Source organism: Electrophorus electricus, chromosome 13 (assembly GCF_041902795.1).
Source record: "Electrophorus electricus isolate QZ-2024a chromosome 13, ASM4190279v1, whole genome shotgun sequence".
NCBI classification, from domain to species: domain Eukaryota; kingdom Metazoa; phylum Chordata; class Actinopteri; order Gymnotiformes; family Gymnotidae; genus Electrophorus; species Electrophorus electricus.
The window spans coordinates 8,185,001-8,207,051 of record NC_137509.1 but is presented as its reverse complement, the minus strand read 5'-3'; the positions used below and the strand labels follow the sequence as shown (position 1 = coordinate 8,207,051).

The window sequence follows — 22,051 nt, the reverse complement described above, 5'->3', positions numbered from 1 at the left end:
TGGACACTAATGTAAACATTTATTGGTTATTCTTAAAATCACACTCACTCTGGCATGGTGACCATATTTGGTCTGATTCCTCCAGGGCTTGTGGGTACTGTACTGAGGTGCTGTGACCTGTTTCCCACTGCTGGAAGTGGGGCTGGTTTTCTGGACCAACCCTGGATGCGGCTGGAAGTTGGATTGACTGTAAGGCACGGTGTGATGGTGTGCTGGTGTGGGGGCAGGGCGCTCCCTGTCTGCCTGGGTTGATGTTTGTGGAGGGGGTGCCTGGTTGCTTTCAGAGTTCAGCATTGAATTGCATGGCCTGTGGGAGGGAATACGATGCTGTTCACCCTGAGTCTGAGCTGGAGTTTTCTTGTTGGGGTAGGGGTATGTTGGGTTTTGGAGCTGGCCATTGTGAGAGGATCCCAGAGAGTGTGGTGACTGAGAAGATTTGCGGGATTGGGGTGGAGGCCCTTGGCCTTGTCCATAACCCCCAGGGGTGGAGATGGAAGGTGGTGAGGCAGGTGAGGGTCTGGAGGATTGGGACAGTTTGTAACTGAAGTTATCCATGCCTGGTTTGCATGAGTCCTGTGAGTGGACAATGATGGTTAGACAAACAGTTTGAAGTTATGAAGCTATGAAAAAGCAATGTAAAGCAAAGATGCACTGACTAGATCAATTTTACTGACCTGAAACTCTGAGTGATCCGTTTTGCGTTCTCCTGGGCTCCAGGCTATGGTGCCTTTGTGCAGAGGGTTCCAGAAGCCTTGTTTGGGTTGTGGGTAGTGGGACCGAGGCTGTGGCACTAAAGCTCTCATTGTTCCAGAGAACTGATGGATGCCCGTCATATGCTACATACAAAAAAAAAAGATAAAAATAAAACACCAAATAGCTTTAGGTCAAAACCAATATCTAAGTGCTGAAAGAACATTAGAACCCCACACCCACAGGAAAAAAAAAAACCCAAAACAAAAATATATACACTGCAGCTCATTAGAAGTAATCTGGAAATATTTAAATTGCTATAAAATAGCATTCATGATGCCTCTAAGGTCCATAGCATTCTCTCTGCTGCGGACACCCAGAATCACATACATGCTCTTGCTCTTATGTCAACAAGAATAGATAATATGTTACCTGACCTACCCAAGATTCTAGGGCAATTTTACATCAAGTTTAGAATGATGCTACCAAAATACTTAACGCCACCAGAATGAAGGTTACCAGTTAAACTGGCTCTTTAATTCCTTACCTGAATTATTTTTTTTAGGCTGTATGTTTTATGAATTGTGTCACCCTTTAGTTACTATAGCCCCCAAGCTCTGGAAATCTCTCCCTGATAACTTACTGACACACTGAATTATATTAAAAAGATCTGCAAAGCATATTTGCTTAATATCAATTTTAATGAGGTTTTATTCTGTTATACTGCATTGGGGTCTTTCCCATTTTTAGAATTGTATTAGTCCATTTTATTTGAATTTGATTTCTGTTCATTATTCTGTAAATCTTTTAATCACTATATAAATTAATCTTTTTATTTAGTAATATGTTCTTGTCAAAACTAGTAAATGTACTAAATGTAAAATGTAATAAGTACCTACAGATTTAAATTGGTTACTGTCATAATTAGCAATGCACCCAGAGGTAATACCAGGTATAACCAGGGTTAATGCCATGTACATAGTACCAGATCTAACCAAGAACTGTGAGATTGTTTGATCTGCAGAGGTTGTGCTCTTCACCTGTTCCGACTCAGAGCACCTCTTCCTCTTGTTTGGGCTTGGCATGTCCTCACTGGACCTGTTCAGGGGCAGAGGAGTGTGCTGGATGACCGATTGCTCCCCTGCAGTAGCCGCTGGCCTCTTTAGCTGCCCAGCATGAGAGTAAGGGCCTCTGGGTAGTGGTTGTTGCAGCAGCTGGGAATGTGTCCACATATCTGGTAGAGGAGGCATGGGCCTGGAGCCATGGTGGGGTGGAGGGGGACCATACTGTGAGAGACAGAGAGAAAGGTGGGGGGGTAAGCAGGAGAAATGGAGTGACAGGTAGAGATATAAGGAGTGTAACATTAAAATGACACTTAAAATACCATATGACAAAGCTGGAGTGAAATAAAACCAGAGGTGGGGGGAGTATCCAAAAACTACACTCAAGTAAAAGTACTGATAGTTTAAAATAATATCTCCTCAAGTAGAAGTAAAGGTAGTCATTTAAATTATTATTTAAGTAAAAGAAAGAAAAGTACCTGTTATAAAAAAAGACTACTCAAGTAGCGAGTCACTTCAGCAGAACTGATTTAATAACACCAGGCAACACCACCAACACCCACCACCACACACGTGAGTATAATCAGTTGTAAACTACTTTGCTAAATGTCATACATGCAGATGTAAATATAATATAAAATATTCAGAAAACATGTTTGGATTCGATGCGCAAAAATACATAATAAACATAACATAGAGCACTTTGTGATTAGTACAGTTTCTTGAAATATTTCAAGGTCTTACCCAAGGTCACTAGACATTTTGCTGTTCGTTTACATTGCAATTACGCGACCGATTATCTAGAGTTAGATATCTTAGGTTATGTTACCCAGTTGGTAAACTGCGCTTGTATGTGGTCGAAAGAAATATCAATAACAAACCTTAATTTTTAGAACCCTGAAATCTTTATAATCTTGAAAATATGCCTCATTGCTGCACGCCATGAGTTGCTTGTAATTTATAGCTAGATTATGTAAGTTAGGTTAGCTAGCTAGCCATTTTTTCTCAGGATATCATTGATAATGGACCACACTTTATGTTTATAGTAATAATACACATTATGAGAGAACACCGATTTTACACACAGATATGTGAGCCTTAAAGAAAAGGATACATTGCCAACTACTTTTAATAAATGTCACCTGAGTCCCACCCCGGAAAATGTGCCTTTTCCCTGTTCATTTTGTCGTTCTACCGTCAAGTTGTCTAACGTGCTGAACTAAGGCAGCGGCATTCAGTGAACATCTTTAGGTGTTTCACTAACCCTCCCATACTTGACAGTTGGTGACATTTTTTAAATGTAACGGGAGGAACGCTGACCAATATAACGGAGTAATGATACATTTCTGACCTTGCAAATGTACTTGAATAAGAGTACAAAGTACCCTCGTTTAAAACAATCCTTAAAAGTAAAAATTTGTTTAAAAAAAGTTACTTAAGTAAATGTAGCATGTTACCCACCTCTGAATAAAACATCACTGTTATAAAATTTCACAGATTAAAATCGAACCATTTTTTCCCCCAAAGAATACTGAGCATAAGCTTTTCTCACCTTCAGCAGCTGGTTGCCCCGGGCAGTAAGGTGTGCTGCTGGCCCAGTGGTGTATCCGTTGTGCAGACGGGCATGGTCATCACTGGGCAACGGCACATAGTGCTGACCCATCGTCTCCCATGGCCTGGGAGTGACTTGCGGTGGTCGAAGATCCCTCTGTAATCCTGGTAACAAGGCCTGAGATAGGTCCAGCTTCTCCCCTCCACGTGCCAGTGGACTACACACATACATACAGATACAAAATGCACGCGCGCGCACACACACACACACACACACACAGAATTAAGAAAAAAAAATTGTTTTTTTTTTTTTTAGATTATTATTTATTGTGTGAATGTGTGCTGAAAAATTTACTTGGACGGTTCAACCTGGTCATGCACTCACCCACTGCTGAAAAATTTACTTGGATGGTTCAACCCAGTCATGTGACTGGGTGGATGGTGGGGGAGGAACTGCGGTTGACCAACACCAGGTGGGCACCTGTCAAAACAGGGAATAAACATCAATCAAAAATGATTATACATTTAAACATTACATTTAAGTACAGAGCTATCGTGAAAACAACCAATGATGGGCCTCTGGGACGGGGGGGGGGGGGGGGGCTGTTGTCAGGTGCAGTGGGTGTGTCTACCTGGAGGCAGGGGGCCACAGGTGGCCCACCATGGGAGCCCATGATGCCCGGTTGACTCCGTCTAGAGGGAAAGGGTCCCGTGTGCTGTGCACGCTAAACGGCTCTGCTGTATGATGCATCCAGCCTAAAACACACACAGTCATATTGTGCTATACGATTATAAAATACTGAGTACCCCTCTTGAACGTAGTTAGCTTCATGGTTAATACATATAATCACAATTTTTTTTTAATAGCTTTTTAGCACATGAGCTAGTTTTAGATTTGACTGCAATATTAATATATAGACTTAATGTTGGTATTACTTATTCAGTAATATAACCATTTTCCCCCAATTTAACATAGGCCAATAGGAACCATAAACCATCTGGAGTTTAGTAAATAAAGCAGAAGCACAATGATCCAGTGTGGACAAAAGATCTAAAATGACCTCCATAAACAGCAACATAAATATTGCTTAGGCTAAAAGCACTGTAAACGTACTCAACAACATTCCCCCTGTCAGAAAATGGTCCCTAGACATGTATTGATCTGTGCGGTGATGTTGAAGTTACTCACCACACTAGCTGTGTGCGTGAAGCCCTCCACTGCAGAAGAGCGGGGGGCCACACACCAACACTGAGGGGAAGTTGTCTACCACTGCACCTGATGTTTGCACAGGTAAAGACAGCCAAACAGATTGAATAAGATTTCTTTTATAGAGCATATAACACTCTTAACTAATAGTAGCCAAGAAATAAAATTAAAAAAAAAACAAAAACTGGAATTTTAGCAGTTGCTGTTTCTGGAGGGTTAGGGTAAAAGTAGCCATAAAGGAACCAGTAATAATTAATTGGGATGATAAAATGCAAATGACCTGATAAATAGATAAGTGATTTGATATTTGAGAAAGTCTGACTCCAATGGTGCTGATAGGAAGAAGAGAGAGTGAGTGTGAGCGAGAGAGCATTAGGAGACACAAGTCTATTAATACTATAAACAGCCAGCAGGGGGCAGTAACTAGCGTGTGTGGGAGTGTCTAAGTGGAGCACAGATGGGCTAGTGGGAGTTCACCTATAGGATGAGTGCACTGAGGTCATTATAACTCTTCCTGGGGCCTCCTGGCAGAGAGAGTGAGTGAGTGAGTGAGTGAGAGAGAGTGAGAGAGTGAGAGAGAGAGAGAGAGAGAGAGAGAGAGAGAGAGAGAGAGAGAGAGAGAGAGAGAAACAGAAACAGAGGGGGAAGGGAGGAACAGAGGGAGCTTTGGAGCCAAGCCAGCAGTGTAGTGTGTTTGTGGTGTGTGCCTGTGGGTACGTGTATATGTAAGCGTGTGCCCTTCTGTTAAGCTTTGCATGCGTTCTAGTCTAGTCCTCCGTGTGTGTTTGTGTGCGTTTGTGTGTATTACAAGACAGACACCAAGACTAATCTTATTAAGCCATGCCTGTTGGGAAGAAAGAGTGAGTGAGAGTGGGTGAGAGTGGAAAAGAAAGAGAGATGAGGTAGGGAGGAGGGATATGAAGTGACAGAAGGGCTGGACAGGATGGAGTGATAGATTAAGGGAATAAAAAAAGATGGTCCTAAAATTACAGCAATTTTCAGGGAGAGGGGCCAAGTGAGAAGACTGGCTGTGTTCATATCAAACACCCACACACACCTTCACACATGCCCAGATCTCACACACAAGCATACATACAGCAGCCGTGCACACACTCGGAATTAATAAGACATGCATGCACACAGTCACATGCATAAAAACAATACACATTTGAATATTGTAAAACATACTTGGCATCATGAAGCTGCTCCGTTAGGTTAGTAATGTGAACACCTACATGCCACCAAGAAGCTCAATGTCATTGTAACACTGTGCAAACTGACTAGACAAACTGATTTTCACAGAAAAAAGTGAAAAGGTCCATGGTATATGTTTATAAGAGAGCTACACTGAGATCATGACACACTCAGAGCAGCTTCACGATCCAAGCATGCTTAAATGAAGGAAGGTTAATAGAAATCATACTGCGACTGCAGTTGTTGGTCAGAGGCAGCCACAGACAGACGGCCACAGTCACACACACAAACACACACACACACACACACACACACACACACACACACACACACACACACACACACACGCGCGCAATTATCATTATGTAATTAAAACTTCTGCCTACAGTAAGTCCTACTTTAAGGACATAAATAACAGTGTCTTCTCCTGATATGCAAGCTGTATATTTACATTTACGGCATTTAGCTGACACTTTTATCCAAAGTGACTTACAATTATGAGTGAGTACAACTTGAGCAATTGAGGGTTGAGGGTCTTGCTCAGGGGCCCAACAGTGCCAGCGTGGCAGTGGTGAGGCTTGAGCCAGCAACCTTCTGATTAAGCATATAATCAGCATATATAGCTGATACTGAGCAGTACTGTACTAGTTATTTGGCTATAAGTCTCACAGTCCAGCAGTCTATAAACCATTTAACACATTTGCCTGATACTAACGAAATTTAAAGCAATTTCTATACCTATTGCCACATGCAACCTAAACTTTGGCTACTGGTACATTGTTTAAACATTTTAAGGCCAGTTTCCAATGACATTTGGTGGTTTTATTAATCATGATAGTATCAGGGGTGTTCAGTGAATCATCAGTAGCACACTGTAATGCTGAAATATTTTGATTAAGTGATATAAAGCAGCCCATTTGAAAATTGTTATGAGTGAAGATGCTTGACACTCACAGTTCTTTAACAGCAAGATCTACAATGTGGTCATGCCTTATTACTTAATGCTTACACATTCACTCCTGTATGCAAAGATAGATGTGACACACACACATTCATGCACTAAAGTATTTAAAGACAGCTGTAACACACACACACACACACACACACACGGCTGTGTAGGCACAGCCAGTGTGTGGATGAGACATCATTGCTCAGCAGTGCCCGACTGACAGTGTGTGTGTGGGTGAGAGTGGGTGTGAGTGCTATGTGGGTATTTTGGGCCCACAGCACCCACAGAGCCTCCCGTTCTTCCCAGCTCTTGAGTCTCGTGCCATTATGAGTTCTCTGTGATATTTCAGGATCTTCTGATTTAGGATTCTGGGGGGCCCGAAAATAATCGTGACGTCACTGTTCCTCCTTTCACAAGTAGCCATCTTGGTATTAATGGAACACGAACACACACGCACACACACACACACACACGTGTATTTTTCACCTCTCAATTTAGCATCTAGCGTCTGCTCCTGTGAATGTCCGTGACTGATGGCTTCAGCACCGGCAGCCAATCATCCTAGATGAATTATGCAGGCCTCAATTACTGACGAGACAAAAAGAACACATAAGCAGTCAGTTTTACATTTTATTCTTCATTTGCACACTCACTAAGAAACACCTTTGCTGCATGATCCACACCAACAAAAAGCACCTAATATTAGAGCAGGTCACTGTAGGGATGGAGGACAGGTATAGGGACTAGAGTTCTATACCCCAGATAGCAGTATGTACTTCTTCTAGTCTATATGTGAACAGATACTAAGAACATTTAAAAATATATATGCAGCTATGTTCATTTGTCCTGTGTACTGTAACAGCTTACCTTATAACATTCCCAATAAAAAGACATAAAAGGTTACGCATCAAAACAACTCCTTTAGAAGAATTCTAAAAGGACTTCTAGAAGAGCGCTAGAAAGCCATGAGTGCAATACATAAACATGGGTTTCTTTCTCACAAACATGACAGGAATTATGACATGGCTGAATAAACAGGTTAGCTCCTTGTTCTCATTTGAAGGGCTTGATGTGCAAATCCATCACTTGAGAAAACTGCAGTATAGAAAAAACTACAGAGGCCAAAGTGTTTGTTTCTGAAGATCCACCAAGTTTCTGGGCATGTGATGTTTTTGGGGTGCAAGATTGCTGTGTCCAGATGTGTTCAGGAAGTGTGGATGGGTTTGAGTGTGTGCATGCATTCACTGTGTGTGTATGCACACATTAGTTCACATGCACTTCTAGGTTAAATACAACAGACAGACATACATACAAAACAACTGGAGGATGTCAGTGTCTAGGGTCACATTTAATCAGAGGGTATTAAATAGGCTACACCAGCCATACTCACTACTGAAAGTAGTCCAGAATCTGCTTACATATAGTCTAGTCAGCGTCTATACTAGAGATTACAATAACGGCAAGTCAGAAACCTCAGGGTGTACCGCAATGCTACCAAGTCCAAGCTATTTTAAGGCGAACCACACCTTTCGCTACTTACAAAGCAGTTTGCAAAAACACTCTCATTTTGACACGTTAAACTGAATAATTTTCATTGAAGTGGATCCTCTTGGATGGTCAACTGACAAAGTACTGCACAAGTCCGTGTGCTGTTCTGTGTTACAATAACACTTGATATCTGTACTGCAGAAAGTTGAGAGTCAACAGCCAGCTGGAGACTGCAGCAGGGAGCAGTCACCTTCCGCCGTCAACTCCATTCTCGATAGTGGGTCTGTGAGCATGAATGTCAATACTTCTGGGGTGTAACTGGGGGATCCCCCATGAGTCATATAATGGAGACTACAGGGCTTACCCCACATGCCTGACTCCACCTCCAATGTGCTCTCATGCTGTTTACGGTCAGGTGATTGGGGGCGACCACTTCGAATGACAACGTTGGAATTTCTAAAGAAATGTTGCGTCATCATTCTTGACGGTGGCACACTGCTTTGATGGCCAAACAGGATGTGATGTAAACAGGCTGGGTTTTTCATGGCCTGGCCAAATCGGGGAATCAAAAAGACGTTTTAGCCAGAACTGAGAAGAGGAAAGTGACTTGTGTGGGCGCTACCAGCAGAAACAAGTTTGAAGGCTTTGCTCTGTTGTGGTTGCTTGTGTTTATGTGCTCACTGTGGATTACAGCATACACGCTGCACACCCCTGGGCACTGGATTGCAGCTAATTCCTCAAAAAGGACCGACTATCTTCTGTGAGATTAAAACAAAATTTCTCTTTTAATATTTACATTTTTTTTTGCTTAAACTGAGGTTCAATATAAAACATATAAGGCACATACAAATATATTCTCACAAGTAAACAGATAATAAAAGGGAATTTCTCAAAACCAGTTTTAAGTGTTACAGCTGATCAATTGTATAAATTCCCCTACTCTCCCCCGCAATACCCCTCAGAGTAAAGACCCCTCAGAGTAAAGAAGAAAGAAATCCCCCTGACAACAGATGTTAAACTGCTCTTTCAGCCAGCAGCTGTTTTCACGGTTATCAATCCAGCACCTGAAAGCATAGACCCAGATCTGAACAGGGCGGGGAGGCAGGTGTGGCCCACTGAACCAGTCCTCAACCAAGGGCTGATGCTGACTAAAGTCAAATCAAGCCTCAGAAAAGCCCGACTCTAGCCAGCAACAACCCTCATCAACTTCCTGAGGGATCAAATAGAGGGTTTATTCCTGGAAACAACCAGTCAGTGTATAGAATGATAAGAGAAGAATTAAGTGAATAAAATGAAGCCCAGACAGAAAATGTACAGCAGCTTACAGAATGTGAGAGTGTAAAGGAGACAGGCAAAGATAAACTAGTGGGGGAGAGGGAGGGAAGAGGGAGAGAGAGCTGTAGTGTTCTTGGGTGGAAGCGGCTGGCGGAATGACTTGGGAGTGAATGTCCACATTTGGCCATTATGTAACTGGCCTCAGACAGAAATCACACAAACAAAAACAAATCACAGTGGAGCCTGTGTATTCTTTTCCCTGGCTGTGCGTGCACGCGTGTATGCTCGCATGCCTTCCACACTGTGCCAGCAATGCAGGCTGCAGCATCACCATGATGCCATCACTGACTTCCGAGCTCACGCACCCACATAGCCAGCGAGTACATTCTGAACTGAAAATGGAGTTCAGCTTAGGACACACACACACACACACACACACACACACACGTATGTCAAACTGCCTGTTCTGATACTTGCATTATACTTTGAATTCTTTAATAAAAAAAAACAACAACTCTTTTTTAATAATCATTCTATGGTTTTGAAGAGAAAAGTTACAGCTGACCAGATGATTTCTTGTTGCTCTAAACATGACCTTTTCCTTTTCAGATTACACTATTCCCTGCATAACTGTCATCTTACTTCCTATCAGTGCTTGCCCCTCTGGTGTCTTCTGCCTAGACTGTATGCAAAACGTACAGTGAAATTGCCATCTTCTCTATGGTGCGTAATGACAACTCTACTGCCACTGGCAGAGCTAACAGGAACGGACAATACATCACTAATCTATATTTTAGCAAACTGAACATCTCATTCAAAATGATCTTTGTATGTGTGTGTGCTTGCAACTTATATAACAGTGTCTCATCAGCAATAGTGAAACCTCAGATGACCTCAGGTTCTGAGCAGGAAAGCTTTGGCCTGTGACATATGAAGCTTTTACAAAAGGAAACCAGATGCAGTTCTCAGTAACCCAGTGCTGTTAATAGTAAATGACCTATGTCTGGGGCCATGAGGCCATCACTATGGTAAATACTAACAAGTACGTAAGCAGGCAAGATTAGGCATAGTGTAACCTGAGAAAACTGCAGAAGAAGGGTTTTCACACACAAATAGTCAGAGATATCGCATAGGAGAATTCTATCATAACAGGCCCTCCACACACACACACACACACACACTTTCTCTTTCTTCAAAAACACCCTTTAAAAAAAAAAAAGATCGTTCCATTTACATTTTAAAACATTTACTACTGAGTTAACATTTATGAAGCCTCTACCAACGGTTAAAAAGAATGAGAAGGTGTGTGTGTGTTAATGAATGAGAAAGATAGAAAGAAGGCGTAAAAAAGCAGAACAAAAAGAGACAGGCTGTGATGAGACAGGAAGTTGTCGTCAGAGCAACAGGAAGTGGGCCTCCCAAAAGGGGGCGGCAGCCTAGAGGGGCAGGGGGAAATACATCAACATCCTGTGGAACAGACGCTGAGTGTGTTACATGAGTGATTTCTCTCCACAAACCTGTCAAGCTCCTAAGTCCGTAAAGACTCACAATAACTGAATATCTAAAAGCTGATACAAGATGGTATGCATACAAACCGTTCCTGCTAGCTGCACATAGACTACAGGACAAGCTTTAGCAAACAACCACCCTGCACACTAATTACACTCAAAATGAAAGCGATAAAAAAAAACTTGCAAAGAGCCAAGAACGTCTCTCACAGCCCGTGAAGTAGGGAAGTGTAGTGAGTTTGTGCAGAGCAGTGACTCAATGTGCAAATGTCTGGCAAACATTAATGTCTGCCGAGCAGCGTTCATGACCATCTGCCTGTAAAATCAGTCTGCAAGTCTCAAGGCAAATTCAAGTCCATCAGAGAAACTTTCGCAGATCATGAGTTATGTTTTTCATTTAACGAAACACAGCAATCAATTCCTAAGAGCTGTTTTTGCAGGCCACTACCCTAAATAGCTAACCACTACCTATCTCTTCATTCCAGGAACAAAGTGATTCTGAACATCTGTGTGTGTTTGTACGGACGTGTGTGCAAGCGTGACTGCTTGTGTACGCGTGCGCCCATGATCGACCCCCCCCAATCCCCCACCTACAATCAGCGCCCCTTATTTCCCAGAAATCAAAGCACGATGCACACACAAGCTAATACTCAGACTAGTTACCAAAAAAAGAACACAAACAACATAACAGGAGAGAGCTGGCCTTCACATTTTATCCCCACGGCAACGGTTGCTATGGTAGCCAGCAGAAACACTGCGTGTTGACGGTTAAAAAAAAAAGTTGGAGAAGGATTCAGCCAATCAAGACAGTCAGAGACATCTCTGAACAGCGTCTCCGGCTATGGAATCTCAAACATTCCATACACTCCAGCCAAAGAATACCAGACAAACAAGTTACTGACCATATGCACAATTTGGCTTTGATAATGAATAATGGAGATCCAAACAGAGAGAGAAAGGGTTTGTTTGTGATACTGGAAAACAAATCCCACTCGGTGATGTCTCCCCCACGGTATTACGCAAATGACCAACGTGTCTCTTACGCACCACTTTCTTGAGGGCCAATAAAACGTTTTACTCCTGCGCTGATTCACACAAGCATGACTGTGTTCAGTTCCCTGACCCTCTTTCCAGTTCCTCCTACTCTAGTTTCAATGCCCCTCCCTCACTTTCTCTTTCTTGTACACCGAACTGGATTTCTACCAACATGTGAGGTAATACAAGCCAGTAAGGTGACAAAGGAAAATGCGTAAGGCAGTTAGAAAAGAAATCTTTCTCTTTGTGTGCATGAGTCACAAGTACGTTTTCATGCAACAACTTGCCTGTGTGTTCGCCGACATGGCTCTGTTTGGTCAATAAAAACAACGGTTAAAGGAAAAAAAATAGAAGCGCTAATAAAAGGGAAAGTGTAATATGCACACACGCCATACTCATGTCTGACATGCCTTTCACAAGTTATCCTCACCTCCAATGAGTTGGTATTAAGATGAGATAAATAAGCAAAACGCAGTCCTTTATTAAATTAGAATTAAACCAACACAACTCCAGAGCATGTTTGCTTTACTTATACAAACACCAACTTAACATAACTCTCGCACTGTCACTATCGTCACATTGTAGATTACGAGCCCCATCACCGCAAACTTCTTCGTCGCTGTATTTCCGCCATTACCACAATAAATCCATGGTGCACAGTTTGACCTTTTTAATGTTTATCTTACAAGAACATATCACTGCTACTGAGGAAAGCGAATTGTTCATCCAATTCATCCCCAAATGTCTCGGGGGCGGGAGATTCAAACAGTCTCTATCCGAAAAGCTGAGAACAGGATAAGAAACCCTTCTCGGCAGCCATCGATATTCTAACTTTACAACCCAGAACTCGTCACCACTTCAAAGAGAAGTAAACACGGCCATTCGTTTTCATGTCAATCGCTTTGATTGATCGGAAGTCGCTGTTCAAAGGGACGTCCCCCCCCCCCACCCGCTTACATGCCTTTTTGTTGCCTCAACTAGTGTTTATGGCAGCCTATAAAATCACCAAACCCACACAAACAGCTCTCCAACATAACTATCAGAACCAGGTTTTGTTGTGGGCACATCACTTGTGCCCAGGTGTTGAAGCAGTTTGGAATTTTACGTAATTTCCCCAATTCTAGATATTGGAACGTTCCAAGAAATGAAGCTCGCAGCAAACACACACTCGCACGGTGAGCCGAAAACTCCCTCTCCCTGGTCGGGAAGTAGTAGTAGCAGTAGTAGTAGGATGATGCAAATTATCCTTTCAGACATTTGCTGTGCGTGCGTAACTCATTCACGTCGTACACACTGCCTATATGGCGTCCGTACCCACCCCGATTTTAGCCCTGCCTCCAGTTTCAGACAAAGGCGAACGCTCGCTCCACGCCGCCTTACGCCGGCTCTGCAACCCAACCCCCTCGCACGTGGGAGCCACCAAACTGCTGGAAGTGGAGCCGCGGCGCAAGCAAACGTTCAAGCGTTATTTCTCCTTACTTCGACATTACTACAGGTAATATACCGTGACAAGCGTCGTAACACCCGGCGCACTGTTGAAGGGAAAGAAAAGAACTCCGCGGAATGTCAGTGTTTGAAGTTGTTTAATCGAAAGGCACTTTGTTCAGACGCGAACGGGTTAAAACGAAAGCGCGAGCCGATCTTCCGGTCTCGTAGGGAGCGTTCAACTGTTACTACAACACATTCATTCAAGGACTGCAAGAGACACCGTGTACGTCGGAGGTCCTATGCAGAACAGACGATAACAAACTATCGCCCTAATTTATCAGAAAAACAGAAAAAAGGACCTCATTTCAGAAGAGAGCACTTACCTTTGTAGTAAACCTCGTCCTTAACGACCTAATATGTAATACTCCTTGTCCCATAAAAACCGTCTCGATCTGTTGAAGAATAACGAAGAGTTCTTATGTTCCACTACAGGTATTTTTGCTTAGTGATGGCTTAAATACATGACGACTGAGAAATGACTGAATTGTAAACTATCAAATAAAAACATTCAGACAAGTACGTGGATTACCGACGCCCTACATTGACACAAGGCACAAACACAACGGTCAAGGAAAGGGAGAAGTCAAAAACTGAAAGCAAAGTATCGGCTAGAATATCCAAGCAGTTCTCGGAGGACAACGGAGACGGAGAGCTGAACACTCCAGTTCATACCGGTGAAATGTTGGTGTTGCTGTGCGTCTCGATTTCACTGCAGCTGAGACAGTATCCTCAAAATATGTCGCTCTGTGCGGAATACTAGAGCGCTTGTCCGACAAGCCGGTCGCAATAATCCACGGAAGTCTTCTTTCCTCGGTTCCCGTTCTTTAAAACAACTGCACAGTTACTTTCAAGCGTGTCTGAAGTCAAAAGAGGGCGTGAAAGCCACTCTTTGTATGTTACCGTTTGGTTTGTCTTCGCTATGGAGCACGGGGGTCTGGCTCGGATTGCGCTGAGCGCCGCTGGGTTTTTAAAGGGCCACTGCTACTCCTCACGCACTCCGCCGCGCGCCGCCCAGCTCAGCCGACGTCACCACACGGTTCGGAATTCCCTGACAGCGCAAACCATCGACTCCAGTCCGTCTACCGGACTACACTCTCCGCCTCTTCCATTTGAGTTGTTTTTTTTTTTTTTAAGGCGGACTAGTGAGCAGCCTACTCGCGGGGTCACCTAGAGCTGCAGTTCCGACTCCCAGACTATTTATAACTGGGCCCGGACCCGATGATCCAGCCTCATCCCCGCATACAGGACATAACCTCTCAACTCCATGACGTCGGAGTAGCTGCTGTTACCACGTCTCGTCTAGAGGTGCAAGGTATTTCTAAACAAAATTAATATCAGACGAAAATAGCTTGCAAATATTTGGGCTGAGAAAATAACAAAACACCAGGACAGTCAGTGGATATTTTTAATTTATTGCAGACTAGACGGCGAGTTAATTTAGGTCACAGTGTAACCCAGAGCATGATATAACCTAGATAAATCTACGGTCTCGGTCTCTCCCTCTCTCCTTGTGTCTGTGAAGCATGGACAGAAAAGGCGGACAACAAAGGAAGGGCAGGATTCAGTATGTGGCCAGTAACCCAGGTGAGCGACAGAAATGCAAACCAGGATAGTAGTTTACAAATACAAAAAAGGTACATTCTGATTGAAGTTTTTCTTTAATGGGTAATATCTCTGTACCATCTTGTGCTTTTCGAACAGTATGCCTGATGGGACATCTCATGGGTCTTGAACAGCACGGGCACTACTTTGCTGGCATTAGGAGCGGTGCTGCACCCTAGTAATGGCAAACAGACGCTGTGGTGTGTGAGCTCAGCAGTGTCCCACACTGCACGTTACTGAATGTTATATTTAGCGCCGTTACATCAGCGACTACGAGACAACTGGCTGAACCACAGGAGTGTGTCACGAGAACTGGGCTGCTTGGGCAGTAACAGAAGGACAATACACACAAAGGAAGTGAGCAAAGCTGGGCATGACATCAAACATGGACAACAGCAGATGCATCATACACATAGCCCATCAATAAATGTATACATGGGCTGTGTACATATGAGGTAATATCCTACTGGCCTTTTCGGCTAGCCAATGACTCTTCTCTTTCCCTAGTGCTGAGAAAAAAAGAGAGATCACAAAAGAAACAGGCTGGGGCTACAGCAAACAAGAAAGTGTTAGCTGACTGATGTGGCTAGCCCACCCATATACATGTACACTGGAATCCCACATGTGTGCTACTTCAACTCTAACACACGTGTGTGTGTGTGTGTGTGTGTGTGTGTGTGTGTGTAAAAGTGATATAATCTTTAACAATAGTGCCAGTGGAGTGTGTCCATTCTTCACACTAGCATTCATGCTCCCAGAAAGTCTACTGTAATCTGCAGTTTAATGAGCATAGAGGGGGAGAGCACGAGCCAACGAGTGCGTGTTCCTCTAAGACTGTTCTCACACGCTCACACAGCAGCTAAATATACCAGCATTCCCGTGGGGACATCAGAATCCAGATACCGCACAAGCAGTGCTCACTCATCCACAGCGCAGTGCTCAAGCATATTTTGCACACAAGACTAACATGTTTTTTTATTTCATTTTACATAAGTATACTGCACACGATATTAAACACTTAAAACAGTAACGTGTGTGTGGGGGGGGGGGTATGGATGTGTCATTGGTACAGCCAGTACTGCTTCTCTTAACACTCATCCTCCACTTTGTGGGACTCCATTAGTCAGCAGTGGGGTACACTATTACACTCCCACACACACACACAGCAAGTCTGTCAGATTCAGATCTTGCCATGTGCTGTAAGGAGCTCATAGGTGAGAGGAACAGTGTGAGAGTTTAAGATGCGAGTCACAGCTTCCTAGTACAAGGCCAGCAAGTCTGAGTCAGAACTCTGGGCCCTGTTTTTCCAGAGCACGCGCACGCACACACACACAGTCAGGAGAACACAGCTGCACTTGAAGCACAGTTTATGGGGGAAAATAACCCTCAAGGGCAAAAGCATCCTTTTTGTTTGTATGCGACTCACTGAGCAAGAGACTGAAACAGACTGTGTGATGTGTGATTTACACACAAGTTATATGTGAGTAATAATGCACTCTGGCACATATTTGTGTTGACCTTCACCTGGTCTGTTCCTAACTGACCCCTCCTTCTCTCCTGCTGTTCTTCTCTGTTGTTCTCTCAGTAAACAACACAGCAGGCCGCACTTTATCTGAGGTGTAATAACGGCAGAATGCGTATCCTTAAACACACAATCTACAGGTATTAAAGGAATAATGAAAGCTACAGAAGACTCCTTTTAACCACGGATCAGGAAAACATCCTGCGAAGCATCACTTCAAATCCAACAGACTACACCTAAGCATGCAGTAGCTTTCATCAAATGAACACACACACACCTCAGACCAAACATTTTATACATATTTCTGGCAATCACTGTAACAGACAGATGTTTCAGACAGGTGAAGTTAATTTATTACATTACTGATAGCAGTAAAGTGGAATACTGGTTAGGGCTCTTGACCTTTGACTTAGTGGGTTGAAAGGTCAGCCACCCTCTGGAGACACAGCTGGTACAACTTTAAAGAGTCTCTACAGTACTTGCATGGTGACCACTGCATGTATACAGTGAACTTTGCATTACCACCCTAAAAAAGGAAACAGGATTTTTTCATTCCCAAGTCTGGAATGTTGTGCACAAGTACTGCAATAAAACACAAGTAAACAACCATTTACGGCAGCTGAAAGTGGAACATAGAGGGAGAGCAAGGCCTCTGTGCTCAGGGGTGTTCTGACATGTCCAAAGATGAAAAGGGGACCATATTTTCTCCAGTCCAAACAATGGAACTTAGCCTCACGGACATTGCTTACTGAGCACTCTACAGGGAGCAAACCAAACGCCAAAACACCATATGGACTAAAGCCTGGAACATTATGATGGGATAAACTGTGTTCTAAAAATATTAGAAAATAATTAATTTAGACAGTTTACTGGATTGCACAGTTCCACTGTTTATTTGACATATGCATGAAACAGGCTGAAATGCACATCACAGTGTATATTGTCTACAGTGTTTATACACCTGAATATTTTAAGCATGTTTTGTAATGTCAGTAGTTCACAAATTTAACCTCTATAATGCTCTGCTGTACTGTAGTGTTTACTAGGAACAGATATATAATTTTCATATTAAATCTAAACCAAGTCAGCACTTAGAACCTTTACCACAGAGCACACATCACCTGTGGTTACATTTAAGTCAGTATCTAGAGCTATGATCACACGGAGAGCGTGCAAAAGCCAGGTTTCAAATGTCAAGATGAACTCTGGAGGGAGCTACTAAGCACAAAGGGCAGAGGGTGGGGGAGCAGACAAGCTGGGTGAGTCAACCCAGGTTAGAGTCAACCCGGGTTAGAGTCAACCCGGGTTAGAGTCAACCCGGTTGAGAACAGCTGGCAGAAAAGCTCATAGCCATCTCTGCCATGAAAGGTTAAAGAGCGAGAGGTCAAGAGAGAGGGGTGCAGAGCGAGAGGTCAAGAGAGACTGGAGGGGGGGCAGTAGAGAGGTGGGTAGTGAGAGAGGGGCAGGGCGACATGAGGGTAGAAAGAGAGGGCAAGAGAGAGGTAGAGAGAGCACCAGTGTGTGAGTCTGTTCTCGTGACCAGGCAGCATGTGAGCGTCAGCACGGTGATGAGGCCCGGTTCTTTCTCTTATTGTCTACTCACCAGCTGGGACATCATATGCGCATGCACACCCACACACACACACCCACACAGGCACACACGCTTTGTGTCTGTTCTGCCTGTCCTCTGCTAATCTGACACCTCGGTTTTAAAGAAAAAAAAAAAAACCACATAAAAAAAAAAAAGACTGAGAACAAAGACCAACAGACACCTACAGTAGTCCCTAAAATACACTAATGTACACAGACCTATACCTAAATCCAATGGACAGAAAACAAAAGAATGATGTTAAATACACTGCTCATAGAACACATTTCTCAACGCCAAAACACACCAGTGTCTAGCTATAAGGCTGCAACACCCACACTAAATCCACAAGGCATGCAAAAGGACTGTTCAACACACAGTGCCCCGCTTCGTGCGCTTGACTGAGTCAACATACCCTGCCCATGAAATCTAATTGTCAGTGTATTTGACCTATTGCACACAATATGCTAGCACAATATACATTACAGATATATACTTTTTGATATATACAAATAAACTGTATGTACACAACTGGACACATTTTGATATATACACACAACCCCCTCCCCCGACTCCCATAAACATTTTGATGGCTCATCAACTCATGTGAAAGGGGCGAAAACTGAGTTTCCTGAGTAGTGCGACTCCTGACTAGCCATATCTTACATATGCACCGAGATCACTGCACCTTTACGTTATTATTCAGCTACCCTCATGACCTCTGGTACACTCTGCCAAACCTTGTAATGGCCTCCACACAACCTCCACCCTTTACTCTTTAGACACATGCACGCAGCCCATCAAACACTACTGACTATACAACTGTGTTGTGCAATGTGGACCTCGCACACATTTAGAAGTGCTTGTACAAAAGTCTCAGCAGTCCACAAACTGTACTCTGATCATAAGACTGTGCATGCTGGACCTTTAGCTTTGAGACGCACTTAAGATGAAATGTTTCCTTTGTTAATCAGGTGACTGTATGATGTGCAAGAGTTAGATTACCTTTCCCAAGGATGTGCTGTATCACCTTACTTACTACAGTTAGCGCAGAATTTATATGGAGAGAACATGTGTTGCATGAAAAGAGGTGCCGAATTTGAGCTGTTTGGGTGCTTAGTCAGTGGGTGATTTACAGGAGCTCTTCATGTTGGGACAGCGGTCCATGTACACTGTTGTACTGACATAGCCTCTCCACCAGTTACATATCTAAGAATACAGGAATATCTTATTATATATATATGGAGTCTGTGTGTGTGTGTGTGTGTGTGTGTGTGTGTATGTATGTTTCATATCTTTTGAATGCACATCAGTTTTTTAAACTATTTGTCTACCCACGTCTGATTATAATCCTGATTGCTGTGTGTGTATGTAAAAGTGTCTGTGTCTGTGTTTTTGTGTGTGTGTGGGATGTAATAAGCCAGAGTGAGTGGGGAGGGTGAGACTGTGGTTGCGTTTTGGTTCTGTGAACTTCTGCCACATGTCTCATCAAAAGGTCATGGTCAGCCAGGTTTGGTTTATAAAGAACACACATATGCAGGCCTGCACCCACGCATGCACACACACACGCACACAAACACACACTCACATGCACAAGCATACTCAAAATATAGAGTCTTAACAAAAGCTAATGAAGACTATTTAGGAAATGCAAAATTTTGGCCTACTCTGTGTGTGTGTGTGTATGCATTTGTGTCTCAACATACTCAGACTCTCATGAATATTTAAAGACAAGCTGAACATTTGTCAATCATTTATAAAGGTGTGGCTCATTGCTTTCATCCCTTTGCTTTCTCACAGAAACACACACACACTCACACTTTAGCGAAGTTTGTCATAAGACCAAGTACAAGACGTTATCCCATAACAAAAGTTTCCATATCCTTATACACACACACACACCAATGACAAACCAAAAAAGAACACCCTGGTCTCCAAAATACACGCACACACAAACACTCCACGGACCAGACAAATAACAGGCTGTCAGCACACACTGTCACTCAGGTAAAAACAGATGCTAAGGTAATGTATAAGCACCCTCACACATGCTTCACTTTCCTTCAGTATCACACACACCGAGGCATGTATGCTCTTATCCCCGCCCCACACTGTAGTAGTGTGCGGGGCAGCGTGCTGGATGCCATCAGCAGAGCCGTTGCCGTGGACGACGTGTGGCCCCCACACCCCCCAAGTTCTTGCTTTGCTTTACATTTATGGCATTTAGCTGACGCTTTTATCCAAAGCAACTTACAATTATGACTGAGTACAACTTAAGCAATTGAGGGTTGAGGGTCCTGCTCAGGGGCCCAACAGTGGCAATGTGGCAGTGGTGAGGCTTGAACCAGCAACCTTCTGATTACAAGTCAAGTATCTTAACCACTGAGCTACCACTGCACCTAGATAGCACCGGAGCTCTGCTCTGGACTGGAAAATTTCCTTTACACCGAGTGCTGCTTGTTATTTTAAGAGAGTCTTCATTCGGAGGCATATTTTCACTATTCAACACACACACACACACACACACACACAGGAGAGAGAGGCGAGTCAGGTGTCATTGTAAGAGAGGTCTGGAGAGACTGGCCTACATCCTGCACTCAGAGGCTATGTTAGTGAAGACTTGTAATCGTTGTTTTAGTAATGAAGGCAGTGGCTGAATTAACACCAACTATCATTTAACACCCTGTGTCTGTGCATGAGAAGATTTGTTTTCATAGTGCAAATATTTGCCTCACCTTCGCTGCAACACACATACAAACCTACCGGTAGGTTGATTAGTTGTCCACACCATGCTTATTATGACAGAACAGTTTCGCAGTGTGCCTGTGTCATTGGTGAATATAGTTACTGTTATAACTTGCCTAGAATGTGATGAGTTTCACAACTCATTTCAGACCAAAGGAAACAACAGCAACTACAACAAATGTGTGTGTCTGTCTTTCATCACCAGTTCCAGATGCCCACACTAAAATTGACAATAACACAAAGAAACTTCATTTATGAGTCCCTGCATATGACATACACATGCGAGATTTTCTGCCGTGACCCCTGTCCCCCTGGACACACAGACACGGGAAATATTCATGCAAAGACAAATAAGGCACTAGCTCATATAAGCTCAGATGTAGAAAAGCCTGCAGACTTAGAGGAATGAACACATGCGCATGCGTACATGCAAAGTACAAAGGTTGCTTTTCTTGAAATAAACAAAATGGAAGACAGACTGGAAGAGAGAGAGAAAAGAATGAGAGAGAGAGAGAGTGAGGAGAGAGGAAAAGAGGGAGAGAGAGAGAACTGAGATTAGTGAAAGTACGCAGTGTTTTTTGGTTCTTTGTCCTGACTTGCGAAAGGTTGCGTCTGTGACATGATCACGATAACTCACTGTTGAGATGATCATACCGTACACCGTACATGTCTCTATGGAAACAGATGACACACTGTGCTATAGCATGCAGGCCTCCTGCACATCACAATGGCAGCAGTGTGCTCATGCACATGACCTTAGGCTTTAAGAGGGGCGAGAGAGAAAGAGAGACTCTCTGCAGAACGTCTCCACGGCTGTGTTACACAGTAGACAGCGAAAACATACCTGACAGTCCACACCCCTCCCCCACTTAACTAATGTGCAACTGCAAATCAACACACCTGACACTACCAGTTTTCATGACTAGTGCTGCCAATAGTCTGATCTGACTTCCGCGCCCTGCATATTGTATATATTTGCGTGCAAGTGTGTGTGTGTGTGTGTGTGTGTGTGTGCTGAAGAAATGAGGCAAAACAATCTGTCCCACACCCGTCTGTCTTTCCCTGGGGGAGGAGCCTGACAGAGAAGAGAGAAATGCACGAAAGACACACACACACACATACACACACACACAAGACCCAAGTGCACA

General features: G+C 43.4%; 1 protein-coding gene and 1 long non-coding RNA gene across 9 annotated transcripts in view; one reads left to right on the top strand and one right to left on the bottom strand.

Annotated features, from left to right (window-relative positions):
• The window catches only part of kdm6ba (lysine (K)-specific demethylase 6B, a), a 76,094-nt gene that overhangs the window by 8,990 nt on the left and 45,053 nt on the right, over positions 1-22,051 (bottom strand). For 2 of the 8 annotated variants that reach the window (XM_035536560.2, XM_035536564.2), the window contains 8 exons: positions 7,139-7,240; positions 4,492-4,578; positions 3,935-4,058; positions 3,688-3,783; positions 3,304-3,520; positions 1,731-1,976; positions 675-836; positions 49-573 (listed from right to left, as the gene is read on the bottom strand). In XM_035536560.2, the coding sequence (XP_035392453.2) occupies positions 49-573; positions 675-836; positions 1,731-1,976; positions 3,304-3,520; positions 3,688-3,783; positions 3,935-4,053 (1,365 nt within the window). In that variant the 5' untranslated portion in view covers positions 4,054-4,058; positions 4,492-4,578; positions 7,139-7,240. Of the gene's footprint in view, positions 1-48; positions 574-674; positions 837-1,730; positions 1,977-3,303; positions 3,521-3,687; positions 3,784-3,934; positions 4,059-4,491; positions 4,579-7,138; positions 7,241-13,769; positions 13,839-14,118; positions 14,259-22,051 lie in introns of those variants that run through there. The other 6 variants (XM_035536562.2, XM_081694615.1, XM_035536561.2 and 3 more) reach the window with 5 other exon arrangements.
• Positions 14,618-15,758, top strand: LOC113585094 (uncharacterized). Its single transcript, XR_003411469.3, has 3 exons — positions 14,618-14,758; positions 14,969-15,030; positions 15,148-15,758. It is a non-coding gene; the product is annotated as an uncharacterized LOC113585094 (long non-coding RNA).